Here is a 25622-nt window from a genome sequence, read left to right on the forward strand (position 1 = left end):
TTATGCTTTATTATTTCAGGAAGGGTAAAAACGCAGCTGAAACGCAAAAAAAAGATTTGTGCAGTGTATGGAGAAGGTAACCGTGACTGATCGAACGTGTCAAAAGTGGTTTGCGATGTTTTGTACTGGAGCTTTCTCGAGTAGACCAGTTGAAGTTGATAGTGATCAAATTGAGTCATTGAGAACGATCAATGTTATACCACGTGGGAGATAGCTGACATACTCAAAATACCCAAATCAAGCGTTGAAAATCATTTGCACCAGCTTGGTTACGTGAATCGCTTTGATGTTTGGGTTCCACGTAAGTTGAGCAAAAAAAAACCTTTACTGTATTTCGGCATGCAATTCTCTGCTGAAACGTAATGAAAACGTTCCATTTTTAAAACAAATTGTGACGGGTGATGAAAAGTGGATACTGTACAATGATTTGGAACGGAAGAGATCGTGGGGCAAGCGAAATGAACCACCACCAACCACACCAAAGGCTGGTCTTCGTCCAAAGAAGGTGATGTAGTGTACAGTGGGGTTGGAAGGGAGCCCTCTATTATGAGCTCCTTCCGGAAAACCAAACGATTAATTCCAACAAGTACTGCTCCCACTTAGGCCAACTGAAAGCAGCACTCGACAAAAAGCGCCTGGAATTAGTCAACAGAAAACGCATAATCTTCCATCAAGATAATGTGAGACCGCATGTTTCTTTGATGACCAGGCAAAAACTGTTTCAGCTAGGCTGGGAAGTTCTGATTCATCCGCCATATTCACCAGACACTGCACCTTCGGACTTCCATTTATTTCGGTCTTTACAAAATTCTCTTAATGGAAAAAAATTGCAATTCCCTGGAAGACTGTAAAAGGCACCTGGAACAGTTCTTTGCTCAAAAAGACAAAAAGTTTTGGGAAGATGGATTTACGAAGTTGCCTGAAAAATGGCCGAAGGTAGTGGAACAAAACAGTGAATACGTTGTTCAATAAAGTTCTTGGTGAAAGTGAAAAATGTGTCTTTTATTTTTACTTAAAAACCAAAGGAACTTTTTAGCCAACCCAATAACAGCTTGGACTAATCAGTAACCATATTTTATTTATTAACTTTTTTATTGAGGTATAGTTGGTTTACAATATTAGTTTCAGGTGTACAACATAGTGATTCAAAATATTTATAGATTGTACTCCATTTATAGTTATTATAAAATATTGGCTATATTCCCTATGCTGTACAATATATCCTTCTAATTTATTTTATACAGAGTAGTTTGTACCTTTTAATCCCCTACCCCTATCTTGTCCCTCCCCCTCTTCCTTCTCCCCGCTTGTAACCTGTATCTGTGAGTCTATTTCAGTTTTGTTGTATTCACTTGTTTTATTTTTTAGATTCCACATATAAGTGATAACATACAGCATTTGTCTTTCTCTGTCTGACTTATTTCACTAAACATAATACCCTCCAGGTCCATCCATGTTATTGGAAATGGCATTATTTCATTCTTTTTTGTGGCTGAGTAGTATTCCATTGTGTATATATACCACATCTTTATCCATTTGTCTGTTGATGGACCCTTAGGTTGCTTCCATACCGTGGCTATTGTAAATAGTGCCGCTATGAACATTGGGGTGCATGTGTCTTTTCAAATAAGTGTTTTTGTTTTCTTCAGATATATACCCAGGAGTGGGATTGCTGGATCATATGGTAGCTCTGTTTTTAGTTTTTTGAGGAACCTCCATACTGTTTTCCATAGTGGCTGCACCAATTTACACTCTCACCAACAGTGTAGGAGGGTTCCCTTTTCTCCACATCCTTGCCAGCATTGGTTATTCAACATGAGATTTTTATCAGTAACATACCTCTGCCAGAATGATCTTTCTAAAATACAAATCTGATCATATCACTGTTTCTTAACACTTCTTCACAACTGTGCTTTAACTCACTGCACCAGCCTTGTCTTCTGCTTCTCCATGTTATGCTCTTCCTACACTGGCCCCATCAGATGTTTTGCTATTGGATGATAGCTGTTCATGCCACTGTACTTTTACTAATGAGAAAAACTTCTGTGTCTGCAAAGTCCTTTTCATCCTGGGAGACTTTCCTAACTTACCCAAATACAATTAGACATTTAATTCTTTTGGTTTCCACAGCACTTTGTACCTACTTATATTGTGTTGTTTTCACACTTGCTATAATAATTTGGTTCTGACCTCTCTTCTCACTCATTGGGCAAATGATTTGTCCTCTCTATAAAATAAGAGGGTTCCACTAGGTCAATGATTCTCAGCACTGGCTACACATTAGAATCATTCTTTTCAAGTAACTGTATCAAAATCTATGGAGAGACTCTCCTTTACCCCCTACCCATTAGGAATTTTTTTTTTTTAAGTTCTTCAAATGATTATCATATTGTGAGGAGGGTTGAGAAGCACCTACTAGGCATAGATTCTAAGATACCTTTCAGTTAAAATGTTCTGTTATTCTGTGAACTTCCATAGTCTTTGAACATATAAGTGCATTCAAGTAATCAAAACAGGAATTAAATTAGAAAAAAATAGGGGAACAAAAATACTTTTCATAATAATAATAGTTAATGAAAACAGTAGGTAGTAAAATAATATTTGTGTAGAAACGTGCTTTTAGAACTCTGATTTTCTGGTTCCATCCTAATTGTTACGACTGAATATGGGCAAATTGGATGAAGTGTTCCTTTTTGTGATTGTTTTTTTTCCCCGTTATAAAACTGGGAGGAGAATGTTACTTATACAAAAATGTAAATAGACTTGATCCTGAATTCTTGATACCATTAAGAAATTTTATTTAGAACACAATACAGAAACAGCTGTATAATATTTAGAAAATACCTTTGCATATACAGTTGACAGGAGTTTTGTTCTTATATTCATAAATAAATTTTGAGCTCTAACATTATATGTTTAACAGATTGCCCCCAGGAGCTTTGAAGGGAGAATTGATAGCATAAAATAATCAATTAAGGTTGATATCACTAATTTACCCAACCCAATGACAAAAAATTCTGTCTCTCAAAAGTGCGTTTGATATAAAATTTTCAATTTGTTTGATCATGGGACTTAATAGTAAATACTCTTCTAATGCAGAAATTACTTTTTGTGTGTGGTCAGCTTTGTCTTTGAAATTCTTGATCCAAGTTTTATCTTGTTTGAATGCAAATAAGTTTTTGTGGGCTGTTAGCCAGGTGTTTCCCTAATATTTGTAATTCAGGGGCGCTTTAAGGGCAGGGACAACAGTTTTGCTGTTGCTAAAACATTTTTTGTTTAGTGTATTTGGATATTCTGCCTGTCTGCATTTGGCTGATTATATATTAAACTTCTTATGTTTGATATTGATATTCTTTGAACTCCTTTATTTTTTAGCATTTCTTTTATATAGCAATGATTATATACTACTTTACTTATTAATGTTTCACACGAATTAGTCATTACGAGCCGTAAGGTACAGTGGAAAGAGATTTGGCTTTGGACTTCACTTGGTTCAAAACAAACATTAGCACTGATTTGGGAACTACCTTAGCCCAGCATCTTTTTAAACATAAGATCAGGGTCTTCCCTGGTGACGCAGTGGTTGAGAGTCCGTCTGCCGATGCAGGGGACACGGGTTCGTGCCCCAGTCCGGGAAGATCCCACATGCTGCGGAGCGGCTGGGCCCGTGAGCCATGGCCGCTGAGCCTGCGCATCCGGAGCCTGTGCTCCGCAACGGGAGAGGCCACAGCAGTGAGAGGCCCGCGTACCACAAAAAAAAAAATATATATATATAAGTCAGTTATCTTGACTCCACTGAGAAAAAGTGATACGAGTGAATCAATAGATGGACAAATGAAAGTGTGATGCCTCTTGTTTTTTCCTGTGTTATTTTCTCTGTCTCTGGTGTAGTATCTGACAATGAAGTGATTTGTTTTTTGAGAGCAGAAGCCATATCCCAGGTTGATCTTATACTAGTGTTGTGCTGTGCTTTGACCTAGCATTGGATAAATGTTGGATTAGTTTCATTTTGGAATGAAGTTATATTATTGGGACGTGTCAGATATTAACTCCATAGTCATTCATTCTGTCAGTTCTAGACAAATTAATATTTTATCACAGTTTATATTATTAAAGCTGAATGATTGCTTTACTTTCATAACTAGATTATGACCCAATGAAAGAATTCATTCTAATGCCATTTCTTTAACATCTCAATTAGAGACTGTTGGACAGAAAGTGTTTCTTTATGTTTGATGTTGAATTGCAATTTCAAAACAAAATTATCAAGCATTTAAGTAGATATTAGATGACAGCTTGCAAATTTGGTAGTAGAATTTCAGAATAGAAAGAGTGTATGTACTCCGTTAAAAATGTTCATGACGGCTTCCCTGGTGGCGCAGTGGTTGAGAGTCCGCCTGCCGATGCAGGGGACACGGGTTCGTGCCCCGGTCCGGGAAGATCCCACATGCTGTGGAGCGGGTAGGCCCGTGAGCCATGGCCACTGAGCCTGCGCGTCCGGAGCCTGTGCTCCGCAATGGGAGAGGCCACAACAGTGAGAGGCCTGCGTACTGCAAAAAAAAAAAAAAAAAAAGTTCATGAATATTAAGTTAAAAAATTTGAACACTTTTTCTTTTGCTACATTTTGTAAAGATTTTCTTAGCTTATAATGTTCTTAATTTGGAGGGATGTGTGGGAGTTTGAGGTGAGCATAATGTCAAGGAATAATAGGTTGAAAAAAATTCTTCGATATGAAGTGCAGATAATAGTGCATGAAAATATTTTTGAATTGTATGTCTAAAGGATCTTCCAAATCATTAGCACTAATGTTCAGAGTTTGTACATCTTGCCATTAAAATGGCATTATGGTATTGTATCTTAGAATTAATTTGTTATTAACAGATTTTATTTTATATGAATAAATAATTTGAAATGAAAATTCATAATTTTGAAAAAATCTAGGAGTCATATTTTAATTTTTCATAGCAAAATAAGTCATTTTACATGCAAATTCACCTACCTAACACATCCTTTGAGGTCTACTTTGATTGATGTTAATGTAGTCATTCCAGCCTTGCTGGGCATCTTGTTGTGACCTGTCTTTTTCTATCTATTTACGTCTTCATATTTAAAGCATGTCACTTATAGACATACATTTTTAGACTTTGAAAAATCCATTCTGTCAGTCTTTCTTTTAATCATAATGTTTAGTCCATTTACATTTAATATCATTATTGATAAGGTTGGATTTAGGTCTACTATTTTACTATTTGCTTTTGTTTGTCCCATCTCTTTTTTGTTTCTCTGTTCCTTCTTTTTAAGTTGAATGAGTATTTTTAGAATTCCTTTTTAATACCCCTGTTGGCTTTTTAGCTAAAACTATGTCTTTTTTTAAATGGTTGTTCTAGGAATTACAACGTACAACCTAAATTTCTCAGTCTACTTCAAGTTAAAATGGTACAACTTCCTTATAATGTATAGAAGTATTTATAAGAATGTAGTAATATGGTTACCCCTCCCCCATCCTTTATGCTATAACTGTCATATATATTACATCTACATACATTATAAACCCCATAACACGGTGCTGTAATTTTTACTTGGAATGGTAATGTTAAAGAAATCAAGAGGAAGAGCTAGTCTTTGGTATTTATCTATATGTTTACCATTTCTGATGCTTTTTATTACTGAGACCCAAGTAATATGTGGCATTACTTTCCTTCAGCCTGAAGAAATTCTTTTAGCATTTCTTCTAGTGTGTGTCTGCTGGTGACAATTTTGCCTTCATTATTAAAGGGTATCTTTGTTGGATATGGAATTCTGGATGGGCAGTTGTGGAGATTCTAGACTCTGTAAGTTTCCCTCTTAGAGTATTATTTTATTTTAGCAGGCAGTTAACTTTGCTGAACTCACCTTTGCAAACTCTGTCTTTCCAATGGTGAGCAGTAGCTGAGATCTTAGTTCTGTTATTTTTGCTTTAGTAAAAGGAGTTGGGAACCTGTCCTGCATGTGCATAGTTTAGGGGTCAGCCAGAGACTTGGGCAGAGTTTATACACAGAATTTAGAGTCTCCTCCTTTGTGGTTCTCTCCTTTCTGGGAACTATATAAAGAGTCAATAAATAGATCCTCATATACATGGTCAGCTGGCTTGCAACAGAGGTGCAAAGACAAATTAGTGGAGAAAAGATAACCTTTTCGACAAATGGTGTTGGAACAATCAGTTTTTTTATGCAAAAATCAGAAAACTTTGATTCGTATCTCGCAGCAGATACAAAAATTAACTCAAAGTGGATCATAGACTTAAATGTAAAATATTAAACTATAAAATATCTAGAAAAAACCCTAGGAGATCATCTCTGTGACCTTGGGTTAATCAAAGATTTCTTAGCTACAACACTAAAAGCATGATCCATAAAAGAAAAAAATTGATAAATTGGACTTCCTCAAATTAAAAACATCTGCTCTTTACAAAACACTATTAAGAGCACAAAAAGGTAAGCCATAGACCGGGCGAAAGTCCAGGCATACCTCAAAGATAATTGCAGGTTTGGTTCCAGACCACTGCAGTAAAGCAAATTTCACAATAAAGTGAGTCACACAAGTTTTGGGGTTTCCCAGGGCGTATAAAAGTGATGTTTACACCATACTGTAGTCCATTACGTGTGCAATAGCATTATGCCTAAAAAACAATTTATGTATCTTAATTAAAAATACTGCTAAAAATTGCTAACCATCATCTGAGTCTTCAGTGAGTTATAATCTTTTTGCTGGTGGAGGGTCTTGCCTCGGTGTTCATGGCTGCTGACTGATCAGGATAGGGGTGGCTGTGGCAATTTCTTAAAATAAGACAACAATGAGGTTTGCTGCATCAAATTACTCTTCCTTTCATGAACAATTTCTCTATAGCACGCATTGCTGTTTGATAACATTTTACGCAGGAAAACTTTCAAAATTGGATTCAGTCCTCTCAAATCCTGCCACTGCTTTACCAATTAAGTTTATGTAAATAAAGTAAATACTTTGTTGTCATTTCAACAATTTTCACAGCATCGTCACCAGGATTAAATTCCATCTCAAGAAACCATTCAAAAGAAGCAACTCCTTTATCATGAGATTGCAGCAATTCAGTCACATCTTCAGGCTCCACTTCCAATTCTAGTTCTCTTGCTCTTTGCACCACATCTGCAGTTACTTCTGCTGAAGTCTTGAACCCCTCAAAGTCATCTAAGAGTGTTGGAATCAGCTTCTTCCACATTCCTCTTAATGTTGATACTTTGACTACTTCTCATGAATCGCAAATGTTCTTGATGGCATCTAGAATGGTGAATCCTTTCCAGGAGGTTTTCGATTTACTTTTTGTCCAGATCCATTGAAAGAATCACTATGTATGGCAGCTATAGACTTACAACATGTTATTTCTTAAATAGTAAGACTTGAAAGTTGAAATTACTTCTTGATCCATGGGCTGCAGAATGGATGTTGTGTTAGCAGGCATGAAAACAACATGAATCTTATTGTAAATCTCCATGAGAGCTCTGAGGTGACCCAGGTACCCTGTCAATGAGCAGTAATATTTTGAAAGGAATCTTTTTCTCAGCAGTAGGTCTCAACAGTGGGCTTAAAATATTCAATAAACCGTGTTGTAAATAGATTACTATCATCTAGGCCGTTTTGTTCCATTTATAGGGCACAGGCAGAGTAGATTTAGCATCATTCTTAAGGGCCCTAGGATTTTCAGAGTAGTGAATGAGCACGGGCTTCAACTTAAAGTCACCGGCTGCATTAGTCCCTAACAAGAGAGTCAGCCTGTCCTTTGAAGCTTTGAAGCCAGGAGTTTGACTTATTCTCTCTGGCTATGAAAGTCTCTAGCTATGAAAGTATCCTCCCAATATAAGGCTGTTTTGTCTACACTGAAAATCTGTTATTCGTTGTAGCCACTTTCATTAATTATCTTAGCTAGATCTTCTGGATAACTTGCTACAGCTTCTACATGAGCACTTGCTGCTTCACCTTGCACTTTTATGTTGTGGAGATGGCTTCTTTCCGTAAATCTCATGAACCAACCTCTGCTAGTATCAAACTTTTCTTCTGCAGCCTCCTTACCTCTCATAGCCTTCATAGAATTGAAGAGAGTTAGGGCCTTGCTCTGGCTTAGTCTCTGGCTTAAAGAAATGTTGTGACTGGTTTGATCTTCTATCCAGACCACTAAAACTTTTTCCATATCAGCAATAAGGCTGTTTTGCTTTCTTATCATTCATGTGCTCACTGGAGTAGCATTTTTAATTTCCTTCAAGAGCTCTTCCTTTGCTTTCTCAACTAAGCTAACTTTGGCTAAGAGGCCTCACTTTCAGCCTGTCTCGGCTTTCGGCCTTCCTCACTAAGCTTGATCGTATCTAGCTTTTGATTTGAAGTGAGAGACATGTGACTCTTCCTTTCACTTGTAGGGTTAGGAGCCATCGTAGGGTTATTAATTCGCCTAATTTCAATATTGTTCTGTCCTAGGGAATAGGGAGGCCCAAGGAGAAGGAGGAGACAGGCAATGGCCAGTTGGTGGAGCAGTCAGAACATGCAACATTTATCAGTGAAGTTGGTTATCTTATATGGGCGTGGTTTATGGCACCCCCAAACAGTTGCAACAGTAACATCAAAGATCACTGATCATAGGTCACCATAACAAATTTAATAATGATGAAAAAGTTTGAAATGTTTCAAGAGTTATGCAGAGCCAAGAAATGAGCATATGCTATTGGAAAAATGGTGCTGATAGGCTTGAACAATGCAGGGTTGCCTCAACCTTCAATTTTTAAAAAATGCAGTATCTGCGAAGTGCAATAAAGTGAAGCACAATAAAACAAGGTATGCCGATGTTTACAAATCACACATCTGGTAAAGAACTTCTGTCCAGAATATGTAAGGAACTCTCGAAACAATAATAAGAAAATAAACCACCTATTTTAAAAAAATCAACAAAATATTTGATCAGATATTAACCGAAGAAGATATACAAATGGCAAATAAGCACATTAAAACATGCTCAACATCGTTAGGGAAATGCAAATTAAAACCACGAGGTATCGGGACTTCCCTGGTGGCGCAGTGGTTAGGAATCCGCCTGCCAATGCAGGGGACACGGGTTCGAGCCCTGGTCCGGGAAGATCCCACATGCTGCAGAGCAGCTAAGCCCGTATGCCACAACTACTGAGCCTGCATGCCATAACTGCTGAAGCCCGTGCGCCTAGACCCCATGCTCTGCAATAAAGAGAAGCCACTGCGATGAGAGGCTGGCGCACCGCAACGAGGAGTAGCCCCCGCTCACCGCAACTAGAGAAAGCCTGTGCGCAGCGACGAGGGCCCAATGCAGCCCAAAATAAATACATACATACATACATAAAACCATGAGATATCACTACACACCCATTAAAATAACTAAAATTTTAAAAATTGACCATAATCAAATGTTGGCAAGGATGTAGAACAAGTAGAATTCTCATTCCCTGCTGGTAGGAAAGCACAAGGGCACAGCCATTTTAGAGGATAGTTTGTTAGTTTCTTTAAAATTTATGCATGCAGCTGCCAAACAATCCAACCACTTGCCTCCTAGGTATTTACCCAAGAGAAGTGGAGGCATACATACATATAAATACTCATACAAGAATGTTCATAGCATCTTCATATGTAATAGTCAAAAGCTGAAAACAACTCAAATGTCCATCAATAGGTGAATGGATGAACACACTGTGATGTGGGATGCTGCTAAGCAGGTAGCCTATCAGATGCTTTGCCGTGGCATAATACGGACCACCATCCTTTTAGCTTTCAGCTTTCCATAACAGTTTTCTTATTGCCTACTGCTCATCCCCACATAAGCCAATGTCACATATTTAGGGTTTTTATTGTGTCTTTGGTACTTCTGTTACTAATTTCTGTATCAGTCAGAATGGGCCAGGTTATGCTGTGATAGTAAACAACCCCAAATCTCAGTGGCTTAAAATAAAGTTTTGTCTCTTTGTTGTGAACTGTATGTCCATTGTGGGTTGGCTGAAAGTTTTGTTCTCTGTTCTCACTCTGAGACCGAGGCTGACAGAGGATTCATTATCTGAAACATTGCTGGTTGCTGGGAATGTTGACTTCGTGTAAAGTTGTTTGATTTGTAGGAGTTGAGATAGATTTTTCAAACCAGACTGCTTTTTTATTTTCATCAGCATTAGTTGACTTTTGTCTCATTTTAGGGTGCATTAAAATCTTGAAGTAATGACACCGATAACTATAACTTTCTTTGATCCATAGTATAAAAAGTTATACAAAATACCTTTCAACTTTTATTTATCTAGTAAGCACTTTTTTAGATGGGAGGTATATTCCTGTGGGTTAGACGAGGAACCTGAATGCAGAGAGGGTAAACGAATGGCAGTTGCCACATAGCAGTGAAACTGAACTAGAACCCAGGGTTCCCATTTTAATACTTTCGTGCAGATCAGAGAAAAATAAAAGTACCATCTATTTACACATTCTTTGTTTTGACAGTCTCTTCAACAGGCCACATTTAAGAGGCGTCTCGTACCCTCTGCCTGCCGGTGGCTGGGACACGATGGATCACACAGGGGCAGTGGACACCGAGGATGAGTTGGGACCTTTAGCCCATCTTGCTCCAAGTCCTCAAAGTGAAGCCGTTGCCCACGAATTCCAGGAACTCTCCTTGCAGTCCAGTCAGCACCTGCCCCCTCTGAACGAAAGGAAGAATGGTGAGTTCAGCGTGTGTGGTGGGAGCTTACCTCTTTGTGAGCTAAACGTATCCCTTTTGGTAGTAACTTTTTGGTCCGTTCCATTGGGCAGCCTGTCACGAAGGAGAGAACCTCAGGGGGTGCTGGCTGGTTTTGAGGAACAGGCAGAGTTTCACTTTCTATCCAATTCTTTCATTATTTCCCCAATAAGTAGCAAAGTTATCTTTGGAAATAAGCTTTAGGTTCAACCATTTTAGCACAAGCAGAAGATTTCATGCTAGCATGGTACTGGAAAGCAGCTTCCTATGTTGACTCCAGGGAAAATAGATGTGGATTTGACTAGATTCTCCTGCATGTTCCCCATCTCCAATGTGTTGCACCTTAATTTCAGAATTGGCAAAATTTGAGCTATCTTAATGATCACTAAGAAAGCAAGAATTTCTTGTTTGAGTATTTTTTGTATTAATGAGTATAGGATATGGCCATATTCTCAGTCTTCGGCTGGCTCATACTTGTATACAAAATGAATATTTTCTGTTCATTTGTTATCTCTTCAGGAAATTCTCCTGATTAATCAGAAGCATCCCAGAGTCTCCAGAAAACAATACTGTCAGTTTTTAAGAAAAATGAGTAGAGATAGGCGATACACGTCTATTTTTAATACTTAAAACATAAAAACTAACAAAGTATTAAAATTTACAAACACACCAAGCATACATATTACAGGGAAAGAATTAAGAATTTCAACTGGATTTGCCATGCTTTCCACAGTTCTGATGAGTCTTACAATCCCAAATGTGTTTTTTTAATTTCAGTTTTAAAAGCCAGAAGAAATAGAACTTTCCCTGTAGAGCACTTCCTTACGTATCTTGTTACTTATCTTCTGGGTTCTAAGTGTTTCCTGATCCTTTTCAAATAATGGCCTTATCTTATTCAGGAAAATGGATTGAAGACTTATGCTGCTATTCTCAGTTCTTCAGTGCATGTCTTTGGGGTGTACTTGTTCTCCCTTCCAACAAGATATCTGATACTTGTGTCTGATGCTTGTTGGGCACAACCCTTGTCCAGTGCGATTGGTATAAAGCAACATCTTGCTCGGAGCTGTCAAAGCCTTCAGGAGGCTGTGTTTGGCTGGTGATGGCTTTAGAACCTTCCATCATTTAGGAGCCTAGCTTTGTCTTAGGCAGTGGCTGAGAGAGTATAACCACATTAACTGAAAAATGACTAAATTGGTCAAATTTACACAGTATACTTGGACCAGTATAATATTCAAATTATTTCCCTCAAAAAAAAAAAAAAAAGACCAAAATAAGAGTTGAACTGGTATAAAATTGCAGTAATATACAGTTGCTCAAGAAAATGGTCCTACGTAGCAGAGGAGGGACGTGTAAGGGGAAAGTTTATGCTTTGTGGTAGTTTTACTTGATACAGCTTGCCACATTCTCTTGCAAGAACGTTCTTTTGAATATATATGCCTGAACATAAGGTAAGCCCAAATGTGAGGTAGTCCTCCCCTTATAAACTTTTAGAGGGAGGTAGATGAATGGTAAAAGTTAGAATTTATTAATTTAGTTACATGTATGTAATTAAAACCACATATTATGAAGCAGTGCAATAAAATAAAAGGATTGCTTTATCCACACTCATATTTCATAAAATTATCTTGCCCAAACTCTGCCTGTGTATCTGTGTGGTGTTTTTATCATCAGTAGAAAACCTCTGCATCATCCAGCTAGCACTAAAATCCAGGGCGTATCTTCATTTCTGTCTCTCTTGTTTAAGTTACAGCAGTTTTTAGATGCATGCACGATCTGACACTGAAGATTTTATGTCTAAACCACAAGTACCATTCACAAAATAGTGGGGCTGTTTTTGGTTTTTTGTGTGTCTTACAGTGTGGTAGTCATCATCACTCATGTTTGATTTGTGATTGGTCGTAACATTTTATGAGGCTATAATTTCTGTTATAGAATTTAATCACTTTTTTTTTTTTGAATAGGTAATACACTTATCTGGCTTGAAATGTAGGGGGTACAAATGGGTACACAGTGAAAAGTAGGTCACCCTCCCAGTCTTGTCCCTCAGCTACCCAGTTACTTCTCCAGAATTAACTACTCTTACTTGTGTCCTTTCTGAGAGAACAGTATTTGACTACTTTTTTAGTTTAATTTTCTTTTTGAATTTTATTTATTTTTTTATACAGCAGGTTCTTATTAGTTATCTATTTTATACATATTAGTGTATATATGTCAATCCCACTCTCCCAATTCATCCCACCACCACCATCCCCCCTCCACTTCCCCCCTTGGTGTCCATACGTTTCTTCTCTACATCTGTGTCTCTATTTCTGACCAGCAAACCGGTTCATCTGTACCATTTTTCTAGGTTCCATATATATGCGTTAATACATATTTATTTTTCTCTTTCTGACTTGCTTCACTCTGTATGATGGTCTCTAGATCCTTCCACGTCTCTACAAATGACCCAATTTCGTTCCTTTTAATGGCTGAGTAATACTCCATTGTATATATGTACCACATCTTCTTCATCCATTTATCTGTTGATGGGCATTTAGGTTGCTTCCATGTCCTGGCTATTGTAAATAGTGCTGCATGAACACTGGGGTGCATGTGTCTTTTTGAATTATGGTTTTCTCTGGGTATATGCCCAGTAGTAGGATTGCTGGGTCATATGGTAGTTCTATTTTTAGTTTTGGGGGTTTTTTGGGGTATTTTTGCAGTACGTGGGCCTCTCACTGTTGTGGCCTCTCCCATTGCAGTGCACAGGCTCTGGACGCGCAGGCTCAGCGGCCATGGTTCACAGGCCTAGCCGCTCCACGGCATGTGGGATCTTCCCAGACCGGGGCATGAACCCGTGTCCCCTGCATCGGCAGGCGGACTCTCACCAATGCGCCACCAGGGAAGCCCTATTTTTAGTTTTTTAAGGAAATCCTATACTGTTAACCTTATGGGAGTTCCCTTTTATGTTATTTGTCGTTTTTCCCTTGTTGCTTTCAATAATTTTTCTTTGTCTTTAATTTTTGTCAGTTTGATTACTATGTATCTCAGCGTGTTTCTCCTTGGGTTTATCCTGCCTGGGACTCTCTGTGCTTCCTGGACTTGGGTGGCTATTTCCTTTCCCATTTTAGGGAAGTTTTCGACTCTGATCTCTTCAAATATTTTCTTGGGTCCTTTCTCTCTCTCTTCTCCTTCTGGGACCCCTATAATGCAAATGTTGTTGCGTTTAATGTTGTCCCAGAGGTCTCTTAGGCTGTCTTCATTTCTTTTCATTCCTTTTTCTTTATTCTGTTCGGCAGCCGTGAATTCCACCATTCTGTCTTCCAGGTCACTTATCCGTTCTTCTGCCTCAGTTATTCTGTTATTGATTCCTTCTAGTGTACTTTTCATTTCACTTATTGTATTGTTCATCTCTGTTTGTTCTTTAATTCTTCTAGGTGTTTGTTCTTTAATTCTTCTAGGTCTTTGTTAAACATTTCTTGCATCTTCTCGATCTTTGCCTCCGTTCTATTTCCGAGGTCCTGGATCATCTTCACTATCGTTATTCTGAATTCTTTTTCTGGAAGGTTGCCTATCTCCACTTCATTTAGTTGTTTTTCTGTGGTTTTATCTTGTTCCTTCATCTGGTGCAAAGTCCTCTGCCTTTTTATTTCGTCTTTCTGTGAAGTGGTTTTCCTTCCACAGCCTGCAGAATTGTAGTTCTTCTTGCTTCTGCTATCTGCCCTCTTGAGTACTTTTTTAAAAGCAGTGTTTCAAAATCTTCTTTGTAACAATATCCAACACTTTAAATTTTAAGGTTACTATCTGGGAATAATTAATGTGTTGGTTCTTTTCTTCTTTCTTTTTTCCCCCCTTGTTTCTCTTAAGACGTTTCTATAAGCATCCTAAAACTAGCTTCGAGTGAGGTTGATTTTTAAGCTAATGCGTTTTCCTCAAGTACCTTTTTGTTCAATATTAAGTAAATGAAAGAGAATCTCATGATACGAGATACTGTGTGAGGACTCAAATATGAGACAGTCTCCTCTTTTCTAATTAGTGACTTCAGGAAGTTAAAAGCCTTACCTTATATTCAGGCATATTACACTTTAATTTCAGGCTTATGATATGTTAGCCTAATTTGTGTATACATTCCAAGGAGTAAATGGAATTGTACAGCTATCAGAAATCTAGGTTTTTGATACAGGAATGTGAGCGGAGTAGAAAGAACCACATCAAGCCATCTATAGATGGAAGAACCATAACTTTCTTACCTTAGTGATTTTTTAATGTTTATTCTTCATCTTTTCAGGTCTTCTTAATGCCATGTTTAAATCATATCATGTACAAAAAGTAGATGTTAGCCTCAAAATTAACACAAAGTACTGTTTAGATATTATGAAATAATTGAACATAGATAGTTTCTTGGTGATTGTGTTTTATTGTTGTTGCTAAGCCTTTGAATTTCACTTATCAGAATTACTTTCTTTGGGGAAGGAAATGAAGATATTTCAATTTGGGATTGGTGTATAAAAGGATTATATCACCAAATAGTTTATAATTAAACTTTACAAGGAAAATGAAGTTGATATTTAAGTACAGTAACAATTCTAGGATCTTCCCTTATTTTTGGTTAATACTTCTATGACAGTGGTAGTGGAGTGACAGAATATTCCCACTACTGGAGTAAGTATGAAAGATGTTTAGTAAAGATAAGCTAGGGCTTTCCTTTTACCCCTGAACATGGCCAAAATATTTCTATAGTTAGTGGCACCTCAGTAGTAAGGCAACCATTTAGGCAATGGACTCTTCCCAACAAGATAGTCCTTCATAAAGGAAAGTGGGTGTACTTTTACTAAATAATGTACCTTTACTAAAACAATGCATACACAGGAAAATTGAGCTTTGTTCTGACATTTTATGCACGTAACAGATCCATTTTCATGCTTCAACGTTAACGTTTTCATTATTAACACCGGGAATAAAAGGGAAATCCGTCAAAGGGAGAGTTAGTCCTTTTATTGTTTAAAAAGGAAAAGCTCAGGTGCTATAAGGTGAATATAACTTTATAAAAGCAGGCAAAGGCAAAGTAGATGGAAACAACATACCTGAAAGAGCTACAGCTCTTTCTGCCCATACTTAGATGAGACCATGAGGAAGAAACTTTTCATTCATGAGGTCATTTGCAAGACTGATAATTAAGTATGCTGGTTGGCGAACTTAAACTTTTAGGTCATTGCCAGCATTATCACAGAGTAAGCCAATAAGTTGACATAGATTCTCTCTTTATGAAACAGTTCGGTATTTTAATACTTTTTTGCACATCTCTGAAGATGAGGCTCAGTCATGTTAACATGGCCACGGACATACCACAGTCTAGCTGTTAGTAGTATCATGTAGGTGGAAAATGAGTATCTGCCACCTTTCTCTTCCTGTATTAGCAGGCTTTTTGAAGCTATATGTATTGTGAAATAGTCAGTATGTTTTAGGCCTCCATAAAGAGGAGAGACTTGTTATTCATATTTTAAACTTCGATATCATTGGTTACTGCACTTGTTAGGTTTTTGAGCTTATAGTCCCATCTTGAAAACTTTTTTAAAGATTATCCATCTGTTAAATGGGTCACTGAACAGTTTTAGACCTCTCTTGTTCTGTTCCAGGTGACCACTTACTAGAGAGAAAATAATGTATTCCAAAGTTTGTTGCACACAAGGGAATCAAGGTGGCTCTTTGCATTGGATTCAGTACAGGTATTAATATATTGGCAAACAGTCAGATGAACTTTGCCTAGCCATGGAGCCCAGCCAAAGGAAACTGCTCGCCTTGTACCATAGAAAATAAATTGTATGTGTTTGCAGCTGGTCTTTTTTTTGGGTTTTACTTTGAAAACATTTACCCACACCTCATTAACCTGTTAGACTTACTGTCAGTCCAGGTGTTGGGAATGGTACAAAGGTGTTGAGCATTTGTCTTGAGTAAAACCCTGTTCCTTAGAATGTGCACGAGCTAATATGGACTAATAGAGGTTGGTGAGGGAAAGAGAGGATAGTTCTATTTTTCTCTGGAGCAAACAGCCAGACATGAAATTCTCATAGTGTCATAAATGGGAAGGAAATAAATAGATGCTAAATAGCCAAGACGTGGAACTGTGGGATTCTTGCTTTCCCTTTCTGTAACTGAACGTAATAGAAATGAATACTTTTATGTAAAATTGCCTTGTCATTGGCTTTATTATTAATGTATTTAGGTTCTTGAATATTTAAAATAATTCTCAAGGATATTAATAAACACTCTGATACATTTAGACAGTTTCTTTTCCTGCTCTCAGGAGTTACTGAGGAGTGCTTAGACTGAGAAGAGAAACATATACTCCTTGACTAATTTTCCTTAGTTTCTAATACATTTTTTAAATTAGGCTTTAGGACTTATACTAAACACAATTAAAAGTTTAAAGTTAGCTATGAATTTCCCGGCAGCTGCAGATGAATTTCTTGCTTAGTTGTGCCAACTCTCATACTTTTTGTTGTGACAGCTTCTTGAACCCTTCAAAATGAAAAGGAAGCCATATAAGTAGCTTAAGGGTGAGATACTCTCTTTCACAGTGGTCTCTATAAAGTCTCCTATTAAATAGCATGTTTTGTTCCACAGTGTAAATAAGCACCTGTAACCCTGTCCACCTTCTTTTTTCTACTATCGGTTTCTTATTTCGATAGTTTTGCTGTTACTGAGAATTTCATTTACTCAGTGCATTGCTGGAGACACCCAGGCAGTGTGTATGTGGACAGAGAGTAGGCGGGGGCTGGACATGAACTCACAGCCTCTCGCGTTTGTAGCCGGCAGTGTCAGAACACTAACTTAGGAGTGCTTTAGCTTTTGCTGAGGGGGTGTGTGAAGCTTATAACGGTTTCAGAAGTGCATCAGCAAGACCATAGGCCCCAGTTATAGCACCCTTGAAGCCTCATTTTGAGTTATTCATCCAGTCTTTAAATTGTGTACTCTTGCAAAAATGCCCTTGGAGCGTCAGCAATTAACATTTACTTAAAGTAAGGTTTAGGACATAATAGTAATTAGCAGTTTAATCCAGCATGAGACCTCATCATCTTAAACTTACAAAAATGTTTACCTAAAATTTTTACAAGACTTTTTGAGAGTTACTAGAGTCATAGAAATACTTTTTTTTTTTTTTTGTATAGATTGATGTGATTTTCATAAAACTAGAGACCACCATGTGATGTATATTTGGCACTGGACCAGTGAATAAACTGAAACTAATTTATTAAGAAACAGTCTTTCCTGTTCCTCAGCAATTTTTAAAATAACATATGTGGTATAAATGCTTAGTTAGTAAATATTACTCAACTATAGCTACTTAGGCCCTTCAAGGCTATTTGGAATTGAATAGTTAGTTTATAATCAGACCTTGTGCTGGTTCGGGAGACTTTGTAAAATTAAGTCAGGGCTCTTCTTACGTCTGCCTCTAACCCAACCACAGTGACCTCTTCTAGCTACAAAGGAAGAGAAAGGGTTGATATGGGACACCTGCTCTCTGCCATAACTCTAAAAAAACCTGATAAATACACAGAGTGTATTGAAAAAAAAGTGACCCATGATTTTTTCTTTGTTATTTTAAGACATCAGTGATAAAGTACTATTGTGACAGAAAGCAGAAGGACAGATATGTTGGAGTTACAAATGAACTGGAATTTTCTCTTTAGTTTATAGTTAATAATTGCCCAAACTAATTAGCAAATATCATACCCAATGTTATTCTAACCCCTTTAAATTAATCCATACTGCTGGCTACCCTCACCTGCTGCCCTCACTATTATTAACAGGAAGTATAGTCTTTTGGGAGTCAGGACTCCAGTCTCCTCTGCTGACTCAGTCTGTGAGCATGGGTAAGTCTCGAGCTCTCTGTGTCACAGTTATGCCCATTGTAATATCCGTATGGTAGCTTTCAGCCCATGTGTCTTTCTCTGGCTGCCCTTTCTCATTACATCATGTGTTCTTATAGCTAGCTCATTATCACTTTTGCCTTGTACTGTTCATTGGGCAGCAGAAACAGAAAGAATGGAAGATAACTTCCATCTCAGTTAACAGATGGAATTTTCCATAGATATGAATTAATGTCGCTGTTTAATACATTCCTCACAGCTGTATTATTAAACATACATGCCAGCTCTCTCAATTAGTCAGACTTCCCCCCCATATTTAAAAGTGAAAAGAAATTGACTCAATTTGTGTTACCCTCAAAAAAATATATCTAACTTAGAATATGCAATATCTTTCTGTTCCTGGTTTTCAAGGGTTGGCAGGTATGTGTTAACATTTTTATAACAGGATCAGACTCAGTAAAAAGACACTATTGTAACTTTTTTTTTTAATCCCAAATTATTCATGTCCTTTTCTGGTTGTTTATGTTGTTTTCATTAAGAAAATGCTAATAGTTGGCTATCTGTTTCACCAACTTAAATTTTTGATGTGTGACCTCTATGTTTAGTAAAGATAGAACAAGAAAAGCAAAAAGTCTGATTCACAACTTGCCTTTGGTTCTTGTAGGTTAAGTTTAAAAACTGACAGATGTTAGAGTTTGTCAGCACTCTCTGCAGATTCCGGATTCATAGCTACAAAATAGGAGATGCTCTTTGACAATTGCTGTTCCCGACATAGAAGTTAAGAAGTGTATCGATTAGAGTTCTTGATCAGACAGCCATCATGTACTATATAAAAGAAAAATTTACCATATCAGAATGCTCAGCTTTCCCAAAGTTTTAAAAGAAAGCAGTATTTCAAGAGTGGAAATGGGTTTACTTTTTATTATTAGAAAGCATTTATTGAATGATCATTGTGTCTCTTACCCTAACTAATTCTTAGATCTTATACCTCTAGTACAGTGTTGGCAGTTCAAAATGTAAGATATTCTCATAAAATTGTCGTATGCATAGATCTTTGAAAGTAATTATCTCAAGTAAAGAAAATTAATTTAGAGATGGTTCTCCCAGATAACTGGGAGGAAGAAGAACCTAATTGTAAAGAAAGTGAGTGCAGAGACAAGCCTAGAACCTGCTCCGTGGCACTAGACGTGTGGTGTGAGGCCACACAAGCCTGTGTCTGTCATCTGTAAATACGGGTCATGCTAGATGTACCTCCTAGGTTATTGGGAGGCTTAAGTGAAATAAAGCACTGATGGTAACTACATGTACATGACACAGCGTAAGTACTCAGTACATGCCATAGGCACCCAGCACTGCATGCTTGATGTAAAATACCATGAAATAGGCAGTGGTTAAGTATGCACAGTGGTTAAGGGCACCAACTCTGGAGGCGTCCCATCTGGCTCTACTATTACTAGTTATGTGAACTTAGACAAATTAGTCGTCCTCTCTTTGCCTCAGTTTCCTCCTCTGCAAAATGCGGATCATATAGTACCTGCTTCATGGGGGTTGTTGTGAGGATTAAATGAGTTCATATAAGTATTTAGAACAATGTGGGCATATAATTAGCACTTTATAATTATTTGTTATATATATTTTGAAAATTCAATATTTAAATTAATAGAGAATATAGTTTTTCAGGGTTCCATCGTGGTGTTTTATACCTTAATGTTTCTTTCAATAGTCCCAGTAATTTTTGCCCCCATTTCCACAAGTATTTCTTTTTAAAAACATCAAAATGACATGCAGTTTTTTAATGTCTCGCCATGGACCTACATAACATTTGAAGAGCACTTACCCTATGGGAGCCGAGAGGGCAAATGTAGTAGGCACGGATTTCCCATGAGTTTGTCTCTCTTGTTGGTACTGCCAGTTCCCACAATCCTAGCATTCCCTGGGCATCAGTCAGTGTCTACAAGGAATGATTTTCAAATATTAAAGCATGTGAAAAGACAAACAGGCCAAAACTCAGAGCTCTCTAGGGACTATGACCTCCAAAACAGACTCTGTTCTGACATTTTCACAGGCCGCTTGAAGGAATTCCAGCAGGGTCATTCCATTTGGTAAACCCCTAAACAAACCCTCTGTCATCAAGGACTGATTTATAGATTTTTCTCTTTATATGTACTTGTTCTGAAGAGATTAAGATAGTAGATATGGTTGCTGAGACTCTTCTAAGGCATCTGATGTATATGATAAGTACTATACAGAAGACTTTTGGTATTTTGAAGTAATAAAACTGTTATTTGTTATGTTTAAAGAGACTTCTTGCTCTGAGTCGTCTTTTAGATTTTTTTCTTTTTCATTTTGATTCCAGGAAATCTATGCCCTAATCACATCTCTAAATTAAAATTCTTTCATTTCTGAACCCGATTATTTAACAAATTCATTAAAATCAGAAATGACCTTTTAAAAAACAAATATACATATTAAAATATGTACATGCATATGATGACTTGTTTCACAGTGACCTCTGGAATGTGTGAAAACATCTAGTGTTGTAGAATATTCTGTGATATCTTGCTGTGATGGCAGTTGTTCATACGATGCTTTAAGGTCATGGGGTGGGGGGGCAGATCTATAAATTGATTTTCAATCTGAATTCTCAAAATATTTTGTATATTATTATACATTTCTTTAAAAAAAGAATATAATGTTAAAAATAAATGAGAAGGGCAGAACCCAAGAGATTTGAAGGCTGGACAACTTAAGGAAATGGGTAATTAGGGTTATTTGGTTTATAGTTGGCCTTAAATGCTGTATAGCCTCATGGTTATCCCAGTCTGAAGTCTGAGTGGCATGTATGAAATTCCAGGGATGAGCAGCATTCCACATTTGAAGGATCAGGTTTATTGGGGGATTTTGTATGGTTTGTTTCCTTCTGTGCATGTTTCTTTTCAGTGAGTTAATCCTTTGGATGAATGTACAAAGTTTTAACTATTAAATAAAAGAATTGTACACAGTCAAAAATTTCTTATGATTTTGATATCTGATTCTGTCATAGGATTGTAATATGTTTTGAACAAATTTTAAAATGAAACACAGGAAGTAAATTAGTATATGATCTCAACCAAGCCTCTTAAAATTACTTGTAAAAAGAAAACTTATTTTATCACATTTTAGTAACCTGTCACAAACCCAGGATGTTTAAGAGGTATCCTTAGTGGGAATTCCCTGATGGTCCAGTGGTTAGGAATCTGCGCGTCCACTGCAGGGGGCCCAGGTTCGATCCCTGGTTGGGGAACTAAGATCCCGCAAGCCACGTGGTGTGGCCAAAAAAAAAAAAAAAAAAGAGGTCTTCTTAGTAAAATGGAAATGAAAATGAAATAGAAAGTTGCTTAGTAATTGATCATGAATAGTTATTGAATGTACTAAAGAATTTTGTGGCTCTTGATTGAGGTATAAAATATATACGATGAAAAGGATATATATGGTTATATTATCATTTTTCTCAAGCCACGAATTAAAAAGTGATATTTTAACTAGATATGCTCTTAGGAGAAAGTAGTACTTTTCTAGTACATTTTTCAAACGTAGATTCTTTGATCGCTCACTATTTCTGCGAAATAGTCTCTTTTTCAAAGAAAGGGAATTTGGTTAAATAACTTGCTAATAAAGTAGTGAAATCTCTAGTTGTATAATTGTGTGCTTGTTTTGTTTATTTCTGCATAGAAGTGGAGAAGCTGCTTGCTTCACTGCCTTCTCCACCCTCAACAGAAACAAATGCATACACCTTCAGAAATTTGAAGATTTTATTTGGACACCCAAGTATTTTAATTTGGAGGATTTTCCAAATAAAGGAATTTAAATTTACTCCCATCAGATCAAATTAGGATTGAAAAAATTGAAATTTAAAGAAATCCAAGAACTTAGTCCTAAACTCTGAATTTCAGAGTCCAGGGGCTTTAGACAATACTTTGGTTTTTATTTTTATCACCTGTTACAGTGAAACTATTTAAAGTATACTCATAAAAATGTCTTACATTTCTTAAATGACCATGAAATTTTATATACCATTGATAGTGGAATGTTATGTAAATTCAGTTAGGTCCAGTTGGTTTATAAGGTTGTTCAAGTCTTGTATAACCCTTACTGGTTTTTTTTTTTACTTGTTTTATCAACTACTCAGAGAGATAGCTCCTGTTGTGGATTTGTTTGTTTCTCCTTTCAGTATTGTTTTTGCTTCATGTATTTTGAGCCTCTCTTATGTGTTCTTGATGAATTGATCCCTTTACATTATGAAATGTCCTTCCATTCTTGGTAATGACCCACTCCTAAAGTCTACTGTGTTGATATTAATATAGCCCCTCTAAGTTTCTTCGTTTAGCATTGCATGATATAGTCTTCCCCAGCTTTTACCTTTAACCCATCTGTACCTTTATATTAAAAGTACATTTCTCATGGACAGCATAGAGCTGGATTTTTCTTGTTTTACTCTAGTCTGACAATCTCTGTCTTTCAGTTGTGATGTTTAAATCATTTACATTTAAGGTAATTATTGATATGTCTGGTATATTAGTTACCTACTGCTGTGTAACAAATTACTTCATACCTTAGCAGCTTAACACAGGATGCATTTATCATCTGACAGTTTCTGTGGATCAGGAATTCAGGAGCAACTTAACTTGGTACTTCTGCCTCACAAGCCTGCAAGGCTCAGGTTTCATTTGAAGGTTCAACTGAGGAATGATCCACTTCTAACCTTAGTTAAATTGTTCTTGGCAAGATTCAGTACTTTGAGGGCTGTTGGACTGAGGGCCTCAGTTACTTGCTGGCTGTTGGCTGGAGGCTGCCCTCAGTTCCTTGCCACGTGGGCCTCTCCAACATGGCAGCTTACTTTATCAAAGGCAGTAAGAGAGAAGAATGCTAGCAAGACAAAATTTTTGCAACATTTCCTTAACGTTGTCCTATTCTATTGATTAGAAGCAAATTACTCAAGGGGAGAGAATTATTCAAGGCCATAAACATCAGAAGGCTGGGATCACTGGGGAATGTCTTAGAGGCCACCTTCCACAATTGAGTTTAAATCTATCATTTTGTTGTATGTCATGTTTGTCCATTTTGTCCTCTGTTCCTTTATTTCTCTCTTCTTGCCTGTTTCGTTTTTTTGTTTTTCTTTTTTTTTAGTATTTCATTATTGTTTTTATATCTCATTAGCTATGCTTCTTTTTTTTCTGGTGTTTACTGATCTTTTCTAATGCAAGTGTAATATGCGGCTAATGCTATCCAATAAAATGTTTATCTTAGATATTTTTAGCTCTTTTTGCATTGTCCATTTCTCTTTTCATTATATTTATGTTTTCCTTTAAATACTTGCACATAGTTATAATAGGTGTTAATAGTTCCTTTTTTTCTGTCATTCCTGGGTCTGTTTTTATTGACAAAATGTTTCTACTATTAAAGACATTTTCCTGCCTCCTGGCAAGTAGTCTCCTATTTTTTTGGTTGGAGATAACATTGTGAATGTTACATTGCTGAGTGGCTGGATTTTGTCTTTGTTGTCTTCCTAAGTGTTAGGCTTTGGTTTGGTAGGAGTGCTAGACTTTTGGATCACCCACAAGGCCTTTTTAAAGCTTTGTTAGGAAAAATCTAGGGTAGCATTCATTGCACAGATGGTACCTTAACTACTAGGGCTTTAACCCCTTTGGAATCTTACTGAATGCCCCACTAGCTGCTCAGGGAGGACTTTTCACTATGGCTGATTGGAGCTCAAACATTCCCAAACCTTGTGTGCACTTTGGGAATTGTTCAGTACAGTTTCCTGGTCCATTTCTTGCCCAGCCTTATGAAATTTACCTTGTAGACTATAGCTTAGCACTCAGCAAAGACTCAGAGGCACCCTTATGCAGACTGCTGGAGCTCCTTTTCTACACTGAAACTTCTAGCTGCCGTAGCCCCCCTAAGCTCTCATCTCTGTCTCCATTCAGCGAGTCTGTTTGAGTTACAGTCTAGAAATTGCCTCCAGACAGAAAGGCAGTTGTAAGGCTCATCTCATTTATTTCCCTACTCTTTTTTTTTTTAAACATCTTTATTAGGGTATAACTGCTTTACAACGGTGTGTTAGTTTCTGCTTTATAACAAAGTGAATCAGCTATACATACGCATATATCCCCATATCTCCTCCCTCTTGCGTCTCCCTCCCACCCTCCCTATCCCACCCCTCTAGGTGGTCACAAAGCACGAGCTGATCTCCCTGTGCTATGCGGCTGCTTCCCACTAGCTATCTGTTTTACATTTGGTAGTGTATATATGTCCATGCCACTCTCTCACCTCGTCCCAGCTTACCCTTCCGCCTCCCTGTTTCCCTACTCTTAAGGGTCACAGTCCTGTGTTACCTGCTTCCCAATGTAGGAAAGCAATTGTTTCGTGTATTTTGTCCATTTTTCCAGTTTCTTATAGTGACAGGTTAAGAGCAGTCCTGTTATGCCATAACAGCCGAAAATGGGAGTCGGAGTTGGGATTTTAACACAAGGTCTGTGCCTTCCCCTGAAGCATGTTTCCTCTCTGTATACAGATAACTTAGCTTTCTGACTAGACTACAGCAGCAGTGTCATTTTAACTTTGGGATCCACCTAAATATTCAGACCTTGTTGGGCACCCAGGGTGCTCCTGGCTATTTGATCAGTGAATGAATGAAACCAAATTTTTGGTTGAAGACTAAGGCTGATAATTATGGTTGGTTCTCGTGGCAGGTAGCTTTCCAGCTTCTGCTCTTGGCACAGAATGGTCAGCAAGATTGTCATAAAAGATAACATGTTAGACCTTAGATCACTTGGAGCCAATGACATAGTTATTCATTTGGTTCAAGAACTCATCTTTTTACATGCACCCCAGGGTTCATAGCAGCATTATTTACAATAGCAAACATATGGAAGCAACCTAAGTGTCCATCAATAGATGAATGGGTAAAGAAGATGTACACACACATACACACACACACACCACACACCACACAATGAAATACTACTCAGCCACAAAAAAGAATGAAATTTTGC

The 25622-nt window shown here is 37.3% G+C and overlaps 1 protein-coding gene across 4 annotated transcripts in view; it reads left to right on the plus strand.

The window, feature by feature from the left end:
* MRTFB (myocardin related transcription factor B) overlaps nucleotides 1-25622 on the plus strand; it is a 201739-nt gene that overhangs the window by 60436 nt on the left and 115681 nt on the right. For all 4 annotated transcript variants that reach the window (XM_032605706.1, XM_032605707.1, XM_032605711.1 and 1 more), the window contains one exon: nucleotides 10504-10721. In XM_032605706.1, the coding sequence (XP_032461597.1) occupies nucleotides 10568-10721 (154 nt within the window). In that variant the 5' untranslated portion in view covers nucleotides 10504-10567. The remainder of the gene's footprint in view (nucleotides 1-10503; nucleotides 10722-25622) is intronic.

This window comes from Phocoena sinus, chromosome 15 (genome assembly GCF_008692025.1).
Source record: "Phocoena sinus isolate mPhoSin1 chromosome 15, mPhoSin1.pri, whole genome shotgun sequence".
In the NCBI taxonomy this organism is placed as follows: Eukaryota; Metazoa; Chordata; class Mammalia; order Artiodactyla; family Phocoenidae; genus Phocoena; species Phocoena sinus.